This window comes from Misgurnus anguillicaudatus, chromosome 18 (assembly GCF_027580225.2).
Source record: "Misgurnus anguillicaudatus chromosome 18, ASM2758022v2, whole genome shotgun sequence".
Taxonomy (NCBI): Eukaryota; Metazoa; Chordata; class Actinopteri; order Cypriniformes; family Cobitidae; genus Misgurnus; species Misgurnus anguillicaudatus.
The window spans coordinates 17415441-17433480 of NC_073354.2; the positions used below are offsets into that span (position 1 = coordinate 17415441).

Below are 18040 nucleotides of genomic sequence, written 5' to 3' on the forward strand. Positions count from 1 at the left end.
AGGTTTCATTTTGTTTCTCAAGTCATTTTGTCTGCAGGCTTTTCGTGTTAAGCTTTTAGATGCTTGCCCTTGGAGATTTGTATATTGCAGCTTTTTGGCATTTGCTTTCATGCATATTAATGCATGTTGATTTTTATTGAGTGTTCAACTGTATTTCTGCAAATGCATTTCAATAGTTATGTTTGTTTAGTAATTTAAGTTCTTGAATCCATTCGTTTATTTATTTAATGTGATTAATGTCTGTTTTTTCTAGATGAAAAATATTAATATTATGACAGGAGGGTATTTTGTGACACATGTGCACTAGCACGCGCGTCAAATGCATATGTAGAGGGCGCTCTAACATAAGAAACAAATTGATTCATTTCTGGTCTCCTTTTCTTAAATAAATAGAGACATAACGACGAATTAAAATCATAAATAGGAATTTGCACTCAATATATTTCCAAAATGTGTATTTTTGTCCTCTTAAAAAACACAATTTGCCATTCTCTGCTCTCATTCACTGTTTTTTGCCCTTCGGTCATTCTTATACCAGCTTGCAGATAATGGCTCATTATGAATTAGTACCTAACGTGTCCCTCCACACGGTGATTCACAGCTCTTTGCGCTGATGACTGACCCGGTATGTGGTAAGCGAAGCCCCGGGGCAGACTTGGCCCCTCTGTACCCCACTCCGTTCTTCCTGCGGCAGGTTTAAAGCAGCCCGCTTTGCAACACCCTCGCGGAGAAACACGCATCTCCAGTTGCTCAGCACAATTATTTCCACATGTTCGTGCAGCGAAAGAACAGAGTCCCTTGTTCTGAAAACAAAGGACTCTAATCTGTAAGACGAAATCTAGTAGAAACCTTCAAAACGTGTGATACATCATTGATCGGAGGTTTAGCTTGGTGCAATTGAAATGCACTGAACTGAAGTGAGTGAGCACCCGACGCCAAATTATGCAGCTTTTTGCATTATTTTTTCAGTTTGAGGCATTGTTAAGGGTTATGAGTTAATTAGAATAATAAAAATGGCTACAGCAAGATTCAGTCACCATTTTTTTTTTCAGTCAACCTTGCATTAAATGCTGCAGTTAATTTTCCGATTGTGCTATAATTGCGGTCACCATTAACAAACAAACAGTACTTGTTTGTTCCATTAACAAATAAGAAAATGCAATATATTCCACATTATTTATTTGACCACTTAAGGTTACTGCTAGTTCTCAATTCACTATTTTATTTCAGAAGAATGTTCAAGGAAAGTGAATCTAGTCACATTTTACAGTAGCAGGGGCGGAGCATTGTAGACATTGGGGGCTTAGCCCAAATCTAGGGGTTTCAAAGCATGGTCCCCTGCTAATATTTTTTTCTCCATTTACGGTAGCTTTATAAAGTTTTTTAATCCTAATTTTTTTTTAATCCTATTACTATTTTTTAATCCTATCGTATCCTATTTTTGGATAAGAGAAGTTAAAGTGTCATTGTCAAAATTTGTTATGTTAGAGTTTCAACATGACAATACAGAGAACACAGCAAGGTTCTCTGTATTGTCATTTTGAAACTGTAACATAACAATTTATCCAAAAATAGGAAAAATATGTTTGCTGTAGGCTTATCCAGTAACTACATAAGCAAGAACTACATAAGCAAGAATAACAATTTTGACTTCACTAGCAGAACAATTTCTGCTTATGGAAGCGCTCTCTCTCTCTCTCCACCCTCCTCTCTCTCTCCCTATTTGCACTGACAATTATCAGCACCAGCCATCACACATAAGGATATTTTAATGTAAGAGATTAAGGATTCTATCAATGTATTTCTGAGCCAAAATCATTCAGAGAAATGCCAACACAGTCTCACGGGAAGTCGTGTTATAGTAACGAAAAATTTTGATTAATTTATTCGTGTTTGATGACACGAATTTCCGCTGTTTTTCGTGTCTCTGGAGACGAATGTCTTTTTCGTCCTTCCCAGCACGAATTTCTATCAATGGCTGTTCGTGTCTGTGGCACGACTTTCTTTATCGTGTCATTTTATATTTTGTTTTCTCATCGTTGTTTCCTATTTTTAAATCATTGTCGCTTGGGGTTAGGGTTAGATCCGGGGTTTGCGTTAGGATGTTATTTTTGCATTGGTTTCTACATGTTTTTCGTCCGCTTTTAAAACTATTCTCGCCTGGAGGTGGGGTTAGAGCTGGGGTTGGGGTTAGGAAGTCGCAGAAAGTGATTCTAACCCAAACCCCAAGCGACAATGGTCAAAAAATAGAAAACAACGAGAAAACAAAATATAAAATGACACGACAAAGAAAGTCGCGCCACAGACACGAACAGCCATTGATAGAAATTCGTGCTGGGAAGGACGAAAAAACAGCGGAAATTCGTGTCATCAAACACGAATAAATTAATCAAAATTTTCGTTACTATAACACGACTTGCCGTGAGACTGGGTTGGAAATGCATATGGACAAAACATAAGCTGCCTAGTAATTCTCACCTTCTTACTTCTGACGTCTCAAAAAAGTAAATCATCCATCTATAAAAAAGGGATATGTGCAATGAGTAAGGTTTTATCAAAGTTTTAATTCACTGTTATTAAATGTACTTTAAAATATAACGTTTCCAACTACAGTGTGCAGCAGAGCAGGCAGATTTAGAGCGCTAACATTAGCCACATAAGCCATGCAGATAATATATCAGTTGCCTCTATTTAACAGTATTTACATCACATAACTATAAATATACACGTACAGTAACAACGAAGGCACTGTAATAATATAGACACTTTTAAAATGCGTTTACTGTTGGGAGATTCAGAATATTAATTTGCCTTCATCTCTCACTCGTTTTCACTGACTGGAGTGGGGGACCGGAGAGTTTAAAACTGAATGCAGCCACCTAGCGTACTGGATAAATTCATTTTACAGATCTGAAAAGATGCGGGGCTTTTGACAAAACATTCGGGGCTTGAGCACCAGAAGCCACCCCCTCGCTCCGCCCATGCGAGTACAGTACACCACCTACCGCGTCTCCTGTCATGAGGAATAATAACTACTTTCTGGCACACATGCGCATAAGCAGAGTTATTTTATTCGTTCAGCTGAGTTATTTTTTATTATTTTATATCTATATAGATTTAGTTAGTGAGAGATACAAGTAATTCAAGCCTACAGAAAGATACAACCACGTGGTGGCGTATATGTCCATCAGTGCACTGTCAGCAAAAATATGCAAAACAATTCCTTAAGCTTGTTACTGGCAGTGCCCTGTTACAACGGACGTTACTGCAAGTGTCCAACTGAAAGTGTACATGTTGCATAATTTGCTGATTGTATTGAATCTTCTTCCTTACAATTTCAAATAAGAGATTGTGTGTGTGTGTGTGTGTGTGTGTGTGTGTGTGTGTGTGTGTGTGTGTGTGTGTGTGTGTGTGTGTGTGTGTGTGTGAGAGAGAGAGAGAGAGAGAGAGAGAGAGAGAGAGAGAGAGAGAGAGAGAGAGAGGGGGGGGGGGGGAGCTGATAGGACACGACAATGCAAAACAGAATACAGATGTTTGTGACATCATTTTTGCCGTTCTTGTCTGAAATGAAACACTTTCAGATATCCAATACATACCTCTGTCTTTATTCTTTTTAAGTTTCTTTATATTTTTCAAGAGAATAAAGTTTGAGGTTTGAGAAAGAAATGTAGACTATTATAAACGATAGCCTATGGTTCGCTTTATTAAACTTTATTTTACTGTATAAATAGTAGCATATCACAAGGATATACTGCGTATACATACTTAAAATAATGCTGGGTTGTTTGGGGTTTAAACAGCATAGTTCAAATTAAACCCAGTTGGTTTTTTTCATATTTTCTCCAAACATCAGTGTGTTTTTTTCTGACAGTTGCACAAACATCATTTCCTATTGGTAAGTTGTCCATTTTATACTTACTTTTAGTTTTCTGTGCATTTTTTAGCCCTTTTGACACCTTTGGCGAACAGCCAGCAGTCTGGTATGTTCACCGCATTAATTGACGCGCTCTCTTCACACATGCGCTGTCCAGCGTTCTGAAGCTTGCGGTCTTTATATCTGCTATAAATCTGTTGCTTTTGTGGGGGAGGCTGTTCTGATCTCAGGAAACAATAAATGCTTAACAAATGTTAGTCTTGTATCCAAACACAGTCATTATAGGCGTTCAGCTAAGGTGTAAAGTGTTAAATCGAGATGAATGGAATTCTCTTATTTTTGATTCGATTGTTTTACTCTAGTCCTATAACTTTTGTCTGCCATGTTAAGAGCCGCCTATGAAACTCGATCACAAGGTGGCGCTATAATAGACCAATGTACATTTTGGAAACAATGGGCTAGTCGGCATAATCAACAATGGTCTTTCTAGATGATTCAGCCCAGCACGAAGTGTAAAACTCGCGCAACACATACGCCAAATTCCACCCTGGCGTGCACACGACACGCAAGTCCCTCCCATTCACCCAAATCTTTTTTTGTCATTTTATTTATTGGTTTCTAATTTTTTTCTGTTTTTTAAACCATTTTCGCTTGGGTTTAGGGTTAGATTTTATATTTGCTTAATGAGGTTATTTAATATACAGGTTTCTCAATGTTTTTGTCCATATTTAAGCCATGTTCTCTTGGAGTTGGGGTTAGAGTTGGGGTTTGGGTTAGGATGTCATTTTTATATAACAAAAAGTTGTTCTAACCCTAAACCCAAGCGAAAATGGTAAAAAATAGCAAAAAAATTGAGAAACCAATAAATAAAACGACAAAAAAGATGCCCTGTTTAAGTGAATGGGAAGGACTTGCGTATCATATGCACGCCAAAGTGGAATTTGGCGTATGTATTGCACGAGTTTTACACTTCGTGCTATTTATACGCATTTTTAGGAGACTGGGTTGCTTCAGATGCACCTGTGGTGTCGGTCACGTGGTTGTCAAGAAATATACATGGTTTATGGGTCACTTACTTTTACTACTGATATATCCTCCCCCACACGCATTACATATAGAGTTAAGTTTTTAATGTTTAGGTTGTTTCAAGCTGCATGACCTGGTAGTTTGAATTTTAAACCAACAGGTTAAATTTTATTTAATTTTAACTCTTTATTGTAATTTTCACAAAAAACGAAAAAAAAAACCATAATTATTATTGCCATTTGAATAGGTCCAAATGCAGTTTCAGTATTAGGCTACTTAACAGCGACCCTGATCACCCTCATTTTCACCTAACAAAGTTTGGCAAAGAAATGAATAATACATTCTCTCATCAAACATTGTGACGGATAATATTATCATATATTATCTCATTCAAAGCTGACCTCTTTTAAAACGCTATGCATACTAATCCAGCCAAACCTCTAAGCACACTTGATAATATAGGCACGCTCAGGAACGCCACAATAGGGCGCATTAAAGAGGAGCTGACATGTCTCAGAACGGTCCTTTCTAAAAAGCGTGACAAAAGCGCTCGGGACATATTGTGTAATGACCGAGTTCCCACTAAATTAAGTCACCATGGACAGCACTGACGGGACACGTGTCCATAATTCTCATTTTCATCATCTTTGAAACAGTTGTTTTAAGATTCTCACTCTGTGATCCCTGTCTGTCCAAAAGCCAGAATGTCACATCAACTGCGTTTTTTCCAACGTACTTTGCTGTTAAACTATTAAAAGTAGCAGTTTCCGCGATTGAAGACAAACCCGGTATTGGGGGCATTCACTGCCCGAGTGCCCCACTTGTCTCAAGGCGAAAGCAGCTGCAGGCGCTTAAAAGGGGCTTCTATTAATTGCTCTTTGTCATGCGTAATTGGCCATTTTGCGACGGTGCAATCGTTGGATGGCTCATTTGTACTTTGTATCTGTTTTTTAACATAAGATTCTCTAATACATTTGGTACTAACACAACTGCACAAACACATTCCATGACACTAACTGACAAATGTTTGGATGCGCAATGAAATAATTTTCTATGTTCTAATGAAGAAATAAACTACATACTAAATTATAAACTCATTTGTTTACGCTGACTTTATTGTTGTGAGAAAATGTTGTAGTTGTCAATAGCCAACTAAGTAATACGTTTTTTTTACATGTCTACATGTCTGAACGAGAGTCAGTCATGAAACGACTGAATAAAACTCTTTTGTCGGGGTGTCTGTCTCTCTCACACACCTGCAAGGGGTGAAGTCTAATTCGATTAATAAGAAATTCAATATATATTCATTAGGTGCCTTCACTTGATAATATATGATCGTGAAGCGAGACGTGAAAGGGGGCCATTTATTCCCTCTCTGAAAGGACCTGCGTGGGACCAAAATTTCACCTGCTTCCCTTCTCAATTAGGAATGTATCCCAAACTCTGACGGAACACGAGTTAAATTAAGCGTTCTCTAATTTCCTATCACCCCTCCTACGTAATCCCTCAATTTTCAGCATGCCCCTTCAATTTGGCCCAAGTTGAAAGGTTCAAATAGAGCCTAATGAAACAGTGACTAAATCGTTTTCTCGCGCGCGGAGGAACCCTGTAGACGTCTAGTGAAAAGCCTTGAGCTCGCCGCCGTCGGGGGTCCGCTGGCTAAATGCGAGTTCCTGGCAGGACAATCTAACCTGTCAAAGCCTTTGGCCAGCTCTGCGTAGCTTTTTTCCTCTGTCGTATTGAAGGAATTGCTACATAAGCAACCAACGTGGGACAAAAACTGCAATTAAACTCCTTTCGGATTAACTTAACAGGGGGACAACCGTCCCTTGAAAAGCAGACATAGAATAGGGCCCCGAAGATCAGGCGACGTATAATTGATTATCACCTGGCTTGTGAGATAGAAATTCTCCATATAAGCCTTTTGTGGGCTTAACACTAGTGGGAAATGTATGAGAAGAACACTGGGAAATAAATGAAAATGTATCTCTTAATGTTTAATGATGGTTAAAGGGTGAGTCAGACATACACATTTATAATAAAACTTTTTTTACATGTCACTAATACTATTACAGACATGAACATACAAAGACATTCAGGCTAATGAATAAAGAAAAATGTTTAAGGGGGTCAGAAGGCTTTTGGTGTTTTGATAATAAAACAAAACAAGTGATTTAAACTACTTTGTCACTTGCTTACTCAAGAAATGAAAAACTTTTTTGTATGTATTAGCCTCTCAAAATGTCGTCAGGGTAAATAGATTAGATCGGACTTCAATGTTTTATGGTGACACTCAAGTAGGCCTAATCTATATTACTAAGTGGTAAAATGCACTTGCTAACTTAACGATGTTTTTATGTTAATATTGTTGTAGCCAACATTTAACCTATTCAGAGCAAAATATTTCTGACTTGAATCAAAGAAGTTACAACCCAAAGCAAATACCAAATGAAGCGCATGCAGGTCAACTGACACTTGGAACTGGTTTTTCATCATACAACACAGAAATGTTATGTCAGTCTGTGTACTGACATAAAATACACCCATGATATTTCTTCAAATTGTTTTCAAGTGAAAATGTTCAGTTGTCAATGAAATATTCACATTATCAATATATACAAAAAATGTATTCCACATATAAGCATCTTTTTGATAATTCTGTCAGTAAGATCCAGAACGCAGGGCGCACACAGGTGTAATTACACACGTTACTTTATTTATTTAAATAAATACAAATATACACATTTTTTAATATGCACATAAAATTCAGGAGAAAATGCTCAGTAGTATAGGACAAATTGGATTAACAGTCTGCATATTTACAATATCACACGCAAGCGATGTTTTATTTCCCAATAAATATGTCCCACATTTATCCTTAGACAGGGTGACAGTTTGTTTTTGAAACATCTTCAGAAAACGTTTCAGAAACAGTAAAACACTATTTAGGTATCATTATTTCACAGTTTGTCTTGTAATGCAGCAATACATAACGATATTTAAATATTTCTATTGTCAGAGTAAGAGGAAGAAGGGAGGGATTGACGTCCATATTCTCTAGGATGGAATGATGGACAGTTTCAAAAACTGAGATGTGCCATGTATGGTAGCCTACAAATTTAAGTCTGTTATGTTCGTGTCTCTTCTAGATGGGCGAGGTCTCTTTCTCTTCTGAGCCTGAAACAGGTGACAGGGATTCTTCGTCTTCTGAGCGCGGATAGTGTGTGTGGTTGCCTGAGCATTTGCATCCTGCGTGCGCACTTCTTTGCGTACCTTTGCCTTCCTTCTTGTGTTTAACTCGGCGGTTTTGGAACCATATCTTCACCTGCTTTTCTGACAGGTTTAGATATGTGGCAATTTCAATCCTGCGTAAGCGCGAGAGGTACATGTTAGACGTGAATTCACGCTCCAACTCAAGAAGCTGGGTGCTGGTGAAGGCGGTGCGCATCCGCTTGCCGTTCTGTATGTGGCTGTTATCAGACGCACCTAAAGAGAAAAACAAGAAAAACTCTAACATTACATCAAATGATACAAATTCTCCGATTTAAAAAATACTGTTAACACATCAGATATCTTATAGATTGTTATGACAATAATATTTCCTATTGGATCTGTAGAGTTGCTATAAATAGCAAATCAATATTTCTATTGAAAGATACAGAAAACGAAAAGATGTGATTATAATGTAATTTATTTAGCAATTAGGTATACTATAGTTTTAATGTCAAACATGTCGTGATAAGGAGGAACAGGTGTCTTATGCGCGCGCACTCACCTAGAGAGAGGCAGTGATACCTCCGAGGGTCCGTGATGCTGTAGCCTGTGGGCGTGCAGACAGGTGCGTGTCCATGACCCGGGTGCGTTATCGCGGTGCTCTGTTGATGTGCCACCCTCTGACAAAAAGTCGCATCAGAGAAGCCCTGTCCCTTCAGTAGTGAGATCCCGCCCCGGGGAGAGTGGATATGCGAGGTGACGCAGAGTGGACACACACAGAAGGTGCCCGTCTTCCGGGACGGGCAAACGGGTGCAGTCACGGTCATCACGCCTGGTGAGTGCATGCCGATGGGGATGAGAAAGTCCTGACTCGTGTGCTCGCTTAAAGCAGGGCGCGCAGGATCCTTGATAATCAAAGAGTCTACGTAGAAAGATCTCGACATGATAGCTCCTGTCTACGTATGATGCTGAAGGTGTTAATAATACCCCACTGATGTGTCTCTCCAAAGACTTGCGCAGTACACAGTGGTCCTAACACTGTTCTAAAGCCCTCGGGAGCTGGCTTATGTTTGATAGTTCAACAAAAGGGACCCTGGAGAGGGCCGGCCCTAACGTCACCCACGTGCGCTTAAGGCCTAAGGGCTTTAGTACCTCTAGTGTCCCGAGACACGTGATGCCCATGCGAGCCTCCAATCAAATCTTTACCCATCTAGTCTTGTTAGCATCTGGATAGGCTCTTCAACACAGGAAAAGTGGCACAACAACTCTGCCAAGTCATAGAGAGCGGCAGGCAATTACACTTACAACGATATCAATAAATTTGCACTTGCTCCAAACTCCTGCTTCTCATAATATGAATGCAAAAAACTTAAGGGTTGAAATAAGCTATACAATGATGATGCTTATCATATGATGATGTAACATAATGCTTAAATATTGCCATATATTATTGTCTTAAAGTAAATGGTCAGTCTTATTTGAAATAGTCACGTATTTGCGTGATATTGGGTTGTTATTTCAATGTCTTTAATGAAGTTTCAAATATCTGGTTTATCTAAAGTCAAATTTAAAAATGTTAATAATGAACTTCAGTATACACAATGAAACGCTTAGGCTTAGGCACACAGTTATACGGTGAGTCTGAAAAACAAACGTACTGCCAATAATTTCTAAATAAAACTTTTTAATAAAAGCAGCTACCAGAAAACTCAACATTAATCTAATACACTTGCCTAATTAACTCACATGCGCATACCAATTGCAATTAAAATCTTGGTTCACGTCTTGATCCCCGGCAATAAAAAATATATGAATCTCAGTAAGGTCTGGGCCCTTGCAATTTGATAGCGATTAGGATTCAATTAGAAAGTGTTTATTGTGGAGGTTTTGAAGTGGATAAACAGTCAGCTATTTCAGAAATGCGTTAATCCCTCATCTTGTGACAATAATTAGCGGGTCTGATCTCTTGGCGGGTCAGCAGCGGGTTGAGCTTTCACTTTCATCTGAGAGCGAACGCCTCTTACCTCTAGACACCGCGCAAGGAGGCCAGCGGCGCGAGATCTCGCCAAAATAATAAGCCTGGCATTGGACCCCAATTTGAGATATTTTGACCTCGTTTAGACCCAAGTTTACATTTAACTGCCTGTACATGGCCTGACACCTGAACTTTTAAAATATATAGATGTTTTACTGCAAGACACTTTCAATAGGCCTATTTATATAGCCTAAATATTTATATCGATTTTTTTATACACACTGAAAATTACTGTGGTGTTTCAAATCATGCTTTGGTAAAATATGAAAATGTTTATCTATCATTGTTGGTTAAAACAACAGATATTGGGTAATAACATAGGGTAATTTAAATCCAACAGTTGGGTTTGTTCATATTTTACGCAACCACGGGTTGAATAAAACACATACTTTTTTAGAGTCTATCTAAATTGTTTTTACTTATTTTATTTAAGAGTTTATTTATACCAAATTGTTGTTAAAATAAAATACTTTAGAAAAAAAAACATATAGGCTTATACATTTTTTACAGTGTTTGATTCGGAAAGTCCTACTTACTAGAATTTGGGACAGTTGTAAAGCGCTTAATAATGATTTCATAATAGTGTTTAGTATTAATATCACCAATAGTGGTGGGATACTTGGTGCTTAGCTTTCATAGGCATTTAATTGCTAAAATCAGCAGCAAGCCTTGCCCCTAAACGAGGTAAAATAAGACTTTAAATTAGGGGGAATTTGGATGGCGAAAAAACAAGCACATCTGTCATTGTGGCTGTAATTGTTGTAATGGAGCGCCATAAGAGAAGAGAGAGAGAGAATGAATGACTCAATGAACTCATGCGGAATAATTTGCGGCGCGCGTCCATATACTGTCCAGGCTCCTATAATATTTTATCCGTAATTCTTTAAGATAAAATGTCATTGTCTATTAAGTAATCCCACAAATGAGAGCCTTTATGAGTCTGTAATGAGCTCTAATTGCCACGACTAGCCGGGCCACGTGGAAGGATTTAAGATTTAAGCCGTCGGGTACTGTGCACAGAGTGTTACCTAGCCATTACTTTCATAATTCAAGGGGAAAATTAGTCCATTTAAGGCTAAAACTCTTTTTGAATAATTCTCGGTTGGAATACATCTTTGTCTGCTTCTGTTAAATAGTGGCTTTATCAACTGCGTTGCAAGTTTAAAACCTATTGCTTGTAGTGAAATAATGCCAATATTACTGCTAAAATGTTGTAAAGGCTTCTATTCTATAAATTTTGAAACTTTTTAGATTTATTTTAGTTTGGTCTACAATACATAAGTGGACCTAGTGAGTAAAAGAAACAAACAACTTCCGAGAAGGCCTGTAAATACATTTTGTTATTATTGCAATTGCTAATTTAATTACATTTACATCTAACATGTATAACACAAATCTAATGTTGAGTGTCATCTAAAGTTATCAATGGCGGCAAAAGCTCCCACTTTCATGTCCAATGCAATATTGCACTATAAGAGGTCCATAACTGCCTTATTGGATAAGTGTCATTAATTTGTGTCAACGCCTCCTCACAAAAGTTGCATTGTGGCGCAAGGGGCCAGCCTGCGGCCCATCCTGATACAGTGTGTGATTCCCCCAGTCCCAGTAACCAAGCAACACACGGTGAATACTGAAAACTGAAAAGAAACACTCGGGTTTTCAATATAGTATTCAATAGCAAGGGGAAAATGAACAATGATCCCGTAGACAACATAATGCAGCGCAGTGACTTTTCATTGCCAATTATCTCCTTCATCTGAATAGCAGCTGCAGGGCCTGCTCTTCACTTCATCGTTTTGGGGGCCTGAGTGGGGGGCTTAAATTCAATTGCCTGTGTGTGTCAAAATCTAATTTATGTCTTAATGACGGATTCGAGTTTTATTAAAAGAAGACAGAACCACACACATAGGAATGTTTACAGTGAAATGCAACTGTTGCGCATTCTTCACTTTTATGTTTAAAACACGAAAATAACGATGATTAATCATATTTTTAGCAGAAAAACAATAGTTTAACTATGGTAATTGTTTTGAAACCACAAATTTACCACATAAACCATAGTTTATTTATCAAATCTGTGGGCTAATATTAATCCGCCAAAACATGGTTTTATGCTTTTACTATAATAAAACCATGGTTACTTTTTAATACGAAGTACGTTGATGAATAGAGCACATTTTCCAGTGTATAAAGAAAAAGTGCGAGTGAAAGAGAAGCTGCGTAAAGGCCGCGCAGTAATGCAGTAAACCAGATAAATACCGACAGATCCGTTGACGCTTAAATCGCCTAATGTTTCTGCTTTTCGTTTTCCCGGAACGTCCACTAACCTCATTAAAATATCCCCCTCTCATCACCTTATTATAGCGCTCAGATCTTCCTAATAGCCAACAGTTCTTTCCAAACCACTACACAAACACTCATCACTAAAAAGCACAACAGGCGAGACGCGGGACCAAATAGCCCTTACAACGATTGCGTTTCGCTTGACATGCTGAAATAAAGTCGAGTAAATATCTAATGCTCTTAATCAGCGAGCTACAGAGTTTTCTCTGAGGTTGTCTTTTAAAAAGATATATATGCGCAGCCTGTTTTGGATGGATGGTGCTGCAAATTAGGCACAATAGACATTACTGGTCCGAGATAAAGTTACATAAAATTAATAAAAGTTTATTGAATTTAAATTGTGTTGAATAAAATATAATTCAGCTAATAATACTGAACCATACAGGTGTCATTTTGATCCTTGTTAAATGGTTCATCTTTCACACAGTTAACTCCTCACACAGTTAAGGTAATATAAAAAAAGGTTATTGCATTAGTAAATTGCTTAACTAAAATCACTTCCAAAACATTTAAAGAGTTAAACTGAGGTAAAATCAAACTAGCTGTGCAAGTCAGTTTAACTATAACTTGTTGGATTAGGTTAAGCAATTTCATTTTTATTTATTTATTTATTTGTTGAAAAATTGCTTAACCTAAAAGCCAACTTGTAGTGAAAATGTAAAAAATTAAGTTAAAGTGACTCAACAAATTAGATTCAACTTTAAAATTCAAGGCAGGTAGAAATTTTAAGAAGTGTAGCAAATATTGAGGTATTGATGATTTTTTTTGGTCATTCTATGTGGTCATGTGAGTTATATCAGTAACACTTTACAATAAGGTTGTATTTGTTAACGTTGGTAAATGCATTAATTAACATGAACTAGAACAATAACATTATTTGTTAATCTTTGTTTCCATTTTAATGCCAATGCAATTGTTCATGTTCAAAATCCATTAGTAAATTCCAAAATTAACCGAACTAACATGAACTTAATAAACTTAATTATAACACAAACTTTATGTAGAAAACTTTATCTCTTATTTATTATCGATGATCTATTATCTGATTATCTCAAGTTAGCATCTGTTAAATGTATTCAAAATGAATAAGCAAAACATTATAAGAATTTCACAATATTAAAATGTGAATGTTGAACAACAGAACAGTGAAAAACTTTACTTATAAAATCGCAGAGCAATGTTGGTTTAATACTGTCTTGGTGTAAAACTGCATGTACAGTGCCAGGATTTATTCAACTACTAGAACTATGAAAGTTTGTATTATTTTGATGATGGTTTAATCTCATCACTCTTTTGTGAGCAGATTTACAATTTACTGAAGAGGATGGGTTTTTTTCTGTCAATTCCAGTAATGTTTATCATGGCTTATTACTGCATATCATTGTTACACACTACACACATAAATACACCACTCTCTTCAGATTGACATCTAGTATAAAACGCTGGTTGATTTTAATGACTGCCGTCAACCCTTCCCTCTCCTTTCTTCATCCATCACTTTCTTTCTGGATGAGCATGAAATGTGTCATAATTGAATTTGTGGTGATGTTTTCCTATATTATCTGCTTTGATCTACAGTATTAGACAAATCTGGTCCCACAGAGACTAGAAGTTGGCAAGATTGTTATTACTCGGATGTAAATTGGTATAAGAGCCGTTAAATGCGAGTCTATAGGGGCATGAATCAATTTGATCAAATTTTGATCATGATCACTTTTTTAATTTTGGGGTTGATTATAATCGTGTGCCACCATTGTTGTTTTTCATATATGTTTAAAGAATGTCTGTGGCATGGGTAAACAAATGCCATATACTCTTTATAAAAGGTAAATAAAAGCACTTTTATGATTTTGTATCATTTCTATTATTCCTGATTGTCTCATTATTTTAATATCTCAAAAGTTTTTTTAAATGAAAACTAATAAGTTTTTAATACATGTCTAATAAAGGAACACCTTTTACAACCAATGTTTGACTCTATGTTTAGTGTACACATAATCCAGGTCTTAAGGTAAGGTGGTCCCATCATTAAGTCATTTGAGGTTCTCTGTGTTTACATAAACATCTACCTACACCGCTAACCTGTGTGTTTAGCAGCCTTTCCTTTGAAGCCTGGATAAAGTTCTGGAATGAATTGAGCTGTGTGGGATAATAGGCAAAATATGGGCTATGCTACTGACATTGTGTTTTAGTGTGCTAGATTCATGTGTGCACATTAGTGTCACCCAAGATATTAAAGATATTGGTTTCATTTTCAAAACACAATAGGGTACACGAGGAGGAACAGATGCATTTTTGGGAGATTTCAACAGCGGTTATAACCTTAATGTAGCCTATTAAAAAACAGAGACATAATTGTGTGTCGGGAGAATGAATCACATGACTTAACCTGATAAAGGGAAATAAATGAAACAAGTTTAGGTTAAAAAATGAGGCTTGATGAAGCTTCTCTGATAGAATTTTGAATCTCATAAATGGTTTTTAATGCAAGACAATAACAACAGACTTTCCTAATAAAAACAATATGAATCTTTTGGTGACATATTAACAACTGTTTAGCTAGCATGAACGTGTTGCCAACACACTTGGAAAACATTTTCATCTCCCACTCATTCCAAGACACCTCCCATGTACACCCCAAGCCCGCTGCACTGTCGTATCTTTTCACAGCTCGCTAAAGCATCCATCATGAATCTAAATACCGCCGATTTCTCGACCACCATAAAAGCAGTTATGTTGTGATTGTTGTGGCTGGCCAATTAATTTGTGCTGGGAAAAGCACTCTACAATCCGGACGCACTTCATAATGCCAAATGATAAAAGGTCTAATTGTATTATCACAACTCTTTTAAAGTCCTAAATGCAAGAGAAGAACAGAGAAGCCTTTTAATGCTTCATGGAACACTTCCAGCACCGTTTCATCTGCCTCAGGATAAGGTGTTTTCCCTGTGTCTTGTTAATTGTGGCAGTTTTGTGCTTGCTTGTGTCATAAATAGCCCCGAGTACCTTAATGTTGTGCATGCACAGAGAGGAGTGGGTCGTTTTCAAAGGGCTGCATCGTGCCTCTCTCTCACGCACACTCTATCCTGTTTAACTAAAGCTGAAGAGTTTCAAGTGCGGCTACGTCTTTGTGTTGCCTCTGTCCATTTGCGTCCATCTGAGTGTATGTGTGCGAGTGTTTTGGGGGTAGGGGTCTGAAATTTGTATGCAAGTAGAGTTGGAGTCTTTCTTACTAGAATTCGTATCCCTTCACCTGCTCATCGCAATGAGGCTAGTTCAAGTCTAGCGGACTAATGTGGTTGCATGTGCAAGGGCTACTCAGCACCTGCTTGGTCTTTCCTCTCTCTCTCTATAAATTCTGTTTAATTTGCATTATTAGCATGACACAATTGATTCATATTACCAAATCAGTAAGACAGAAACGATAGTGATGTACTTCAATAATAACTTTTTTCTTTTTTTCTAAAGTACCTGATTTCTCTTTCTCTAGTTTACTTGTTATTCCCTGAATTTCTGTTTCACCAATCCTCCAATTTTTTTTTTAAGTCTGTGTGACTTAAAAAAGACATCATCTACTCATGTGTTTCAAACCTCTATGATTTTCCTGACATGAAAAGAGATTTTACACAGACTTTTGGTGACTGACAGCCTTAGTCCGCATTCACTTTTATTATATGGAAAAAATAGCAGCATTAAAACAAAATTTCTTGTCTTATGATTTACTTATGAAAGATTAAAAAGTAAGAAAGAAAAAAAGAAAGAAAATTACAAATACTTTACAAATAAAATGTATCAACAGAATTTTATTTTTAATAAAATACTGACATACATAAAGAATTATTACATATTTTAATTCCAATTGTGTACCATAAGTTAAGTGTTGTAGTACTTGTGACTGGTCTTGTCTCGTCTCAGTCTTGACTGTTTTTGGTCTTTGTCTTTTCTTGGTCTCAAACTTATTGGTCTCTGATTTTATTTCAAGACCAGTCGAGACTTGTGGTGAATTACACTAATTTGCTGGTGCATTGTCTGATGTGTTAACATCATTATAGGGCTGAGTATCGATTCATATGTTCCAGATCGATTAGATTTCAATTCACAAGCTATCCAATCGATTCGATTTCGATTCTCGGTACGATTCTCAGGCGGATTTTGAGAGCCACAAACCTGTATATTAAACTCTTTTATTTTAGGTAGACTTGGCAGAACCCATCTCTAATTTTCAAATGCATACAATTATGTTAAATACAATACAATTTTGATGCAAGATAAAAAAAGGGATGCTGAAAAAGTCTAGTGGAGAAGACTAGTAATTAGATTAACGTTAATCTTACGTTCAATGTTTGCGAAAATAAATATGAAAAAAAATCGGCTCGTGGCCTTTGAGAATCTATTTTGAATCGACCACGTAAAAAACACGATTCATTGAAAAAAAATTTTTTTGCCCAGCCCTAATCATTAATGTGATTGGATGTGAAACTTTTGGCTTTAAAAACAATCATTAGCTTATTTCTTATTATTTGATTTATTTTGTTACTGTTGTGCTGCTAAAATATTAATGGGGGATTAGCCAAAAAGAAATCTATTAACAAAATGAATACAAAGGCCTACAATATCCAAGATGTGATTGCAAAAATTAAATGAGATCTTGTTTATTTACATTATAACATCTGACGTGATCTGAAAACGTGATACAGGTCTCTAAAATCATTTTTTGATGGTCTTGGTCTTGTCTTGGTCTCGGTTTAGGTGGTCTTGACTACAACACTGCCATAACTATACATTTGGAAAATATGTTATATTTGTATGTAAATATAAATATTAGTTTTGAGATGCAAAAAGTATAACTTTATATTTACATTTTATTTAATTTATACATCTTATAATCTATTTTAGTCGGACTTAAATATTACGTCAGCTTTGATTGAGGGCATACTCACTATTTCACTTATCTACAATGAAGTGAAGTGTTAAAAAGAAAGTCAAATAAAATAGAAATTGATAAAAAAGGCAAGCCTTAGGGTCACCTTGACCTTTGACCTTTAGCTTCTGACTTATGGCCCTCAGTGTTGTGTTAACTATCGCGATGACAGGAGCGTCTGAAAAGCAGAGGGATTTATCCTGAGAAACAGCGTGAGGGAGAGAAAGAATCGGCAAGTGAGGAGATATTTTTCACTCGATGACAGCAGGATGGAATGATGGGCGTGAACTATGGATAAATGATGTCACAGACAGGGAAACAGAAAGAGAGTGACAATGGAAGCTGGAAACGGGGACATAAAATCTGCGTCGAGACAACAAACGCCTGGACGGGACACCGGAGTAAAAACAGCGATGGGGAAGGGTAGACCGAGGTCCGGCCTTTCGACACAATAAACTTTAAGAGTCAGTGAACTTGCTTAAACCCAACGAGCCCCTATCTGACAGAATACACTGGCATTCAAAGGGGTCAACCCCATTCAGTCTCCAAAACGCTGTCATGATAATCCATGGCAAAGATCTCAGCCGGCCTTTCTAAACAACCCTGGAATTTTATACGCTCCCTTTTC

At 37.0% G+C, this 18040-nt stretch overlaps 1 protein-coding gene and 1 long non-coding RNA gene across 2 annotated transcripts in view; one reads left to right on the forward strand and one right to left on the reverse strand.

Annotated features, from left to right (window-relative positions):
• The window catches only part of LOC141350565 (uncharacterized), a 57177-nt gene that overhangs the window by 24414 nt on the left and 14723 nt on the right, over window positions 1–18040 (forward strand). The gene's annotated exons all lie outside the window — the stretch shown is intronic.
• Window positions 7595–9377, reverse strand: gsx2 (GS homeobox 2). Its single transcript, XM_055185367.2, has 2 exons — window positions 8676–9377; window positions 7595–8386 (listed from the first exon to the last, which is right to left on the reverse strand). Exons 1-2 carry the CDS (start codon window positions 9055–9057, stop codon window positions 8046–8048), a joined length of 723 nt encoding a protein of 240 aa, XP_055041342.1. The 5' UTR covers window positions 9058–9377; the 3' UTR covers window positions 7595–8045.

Coding starts and splice junctions, on each gene's coding strand:
- gsx2 (XM_055185367.2), bottom strand. CDS start 9,057: ATGTCGAGATCTTTCTACGTAGACTCTTTGATTATCAAGGATCCTGCG. Junction 8,387..8,675: donor GTATCACTGCCTCTCTCTAG/GTGAGTGCGCGC, acceptor TTTTCTCTTTAG/GTGCGTCTGATAACAGCCAC.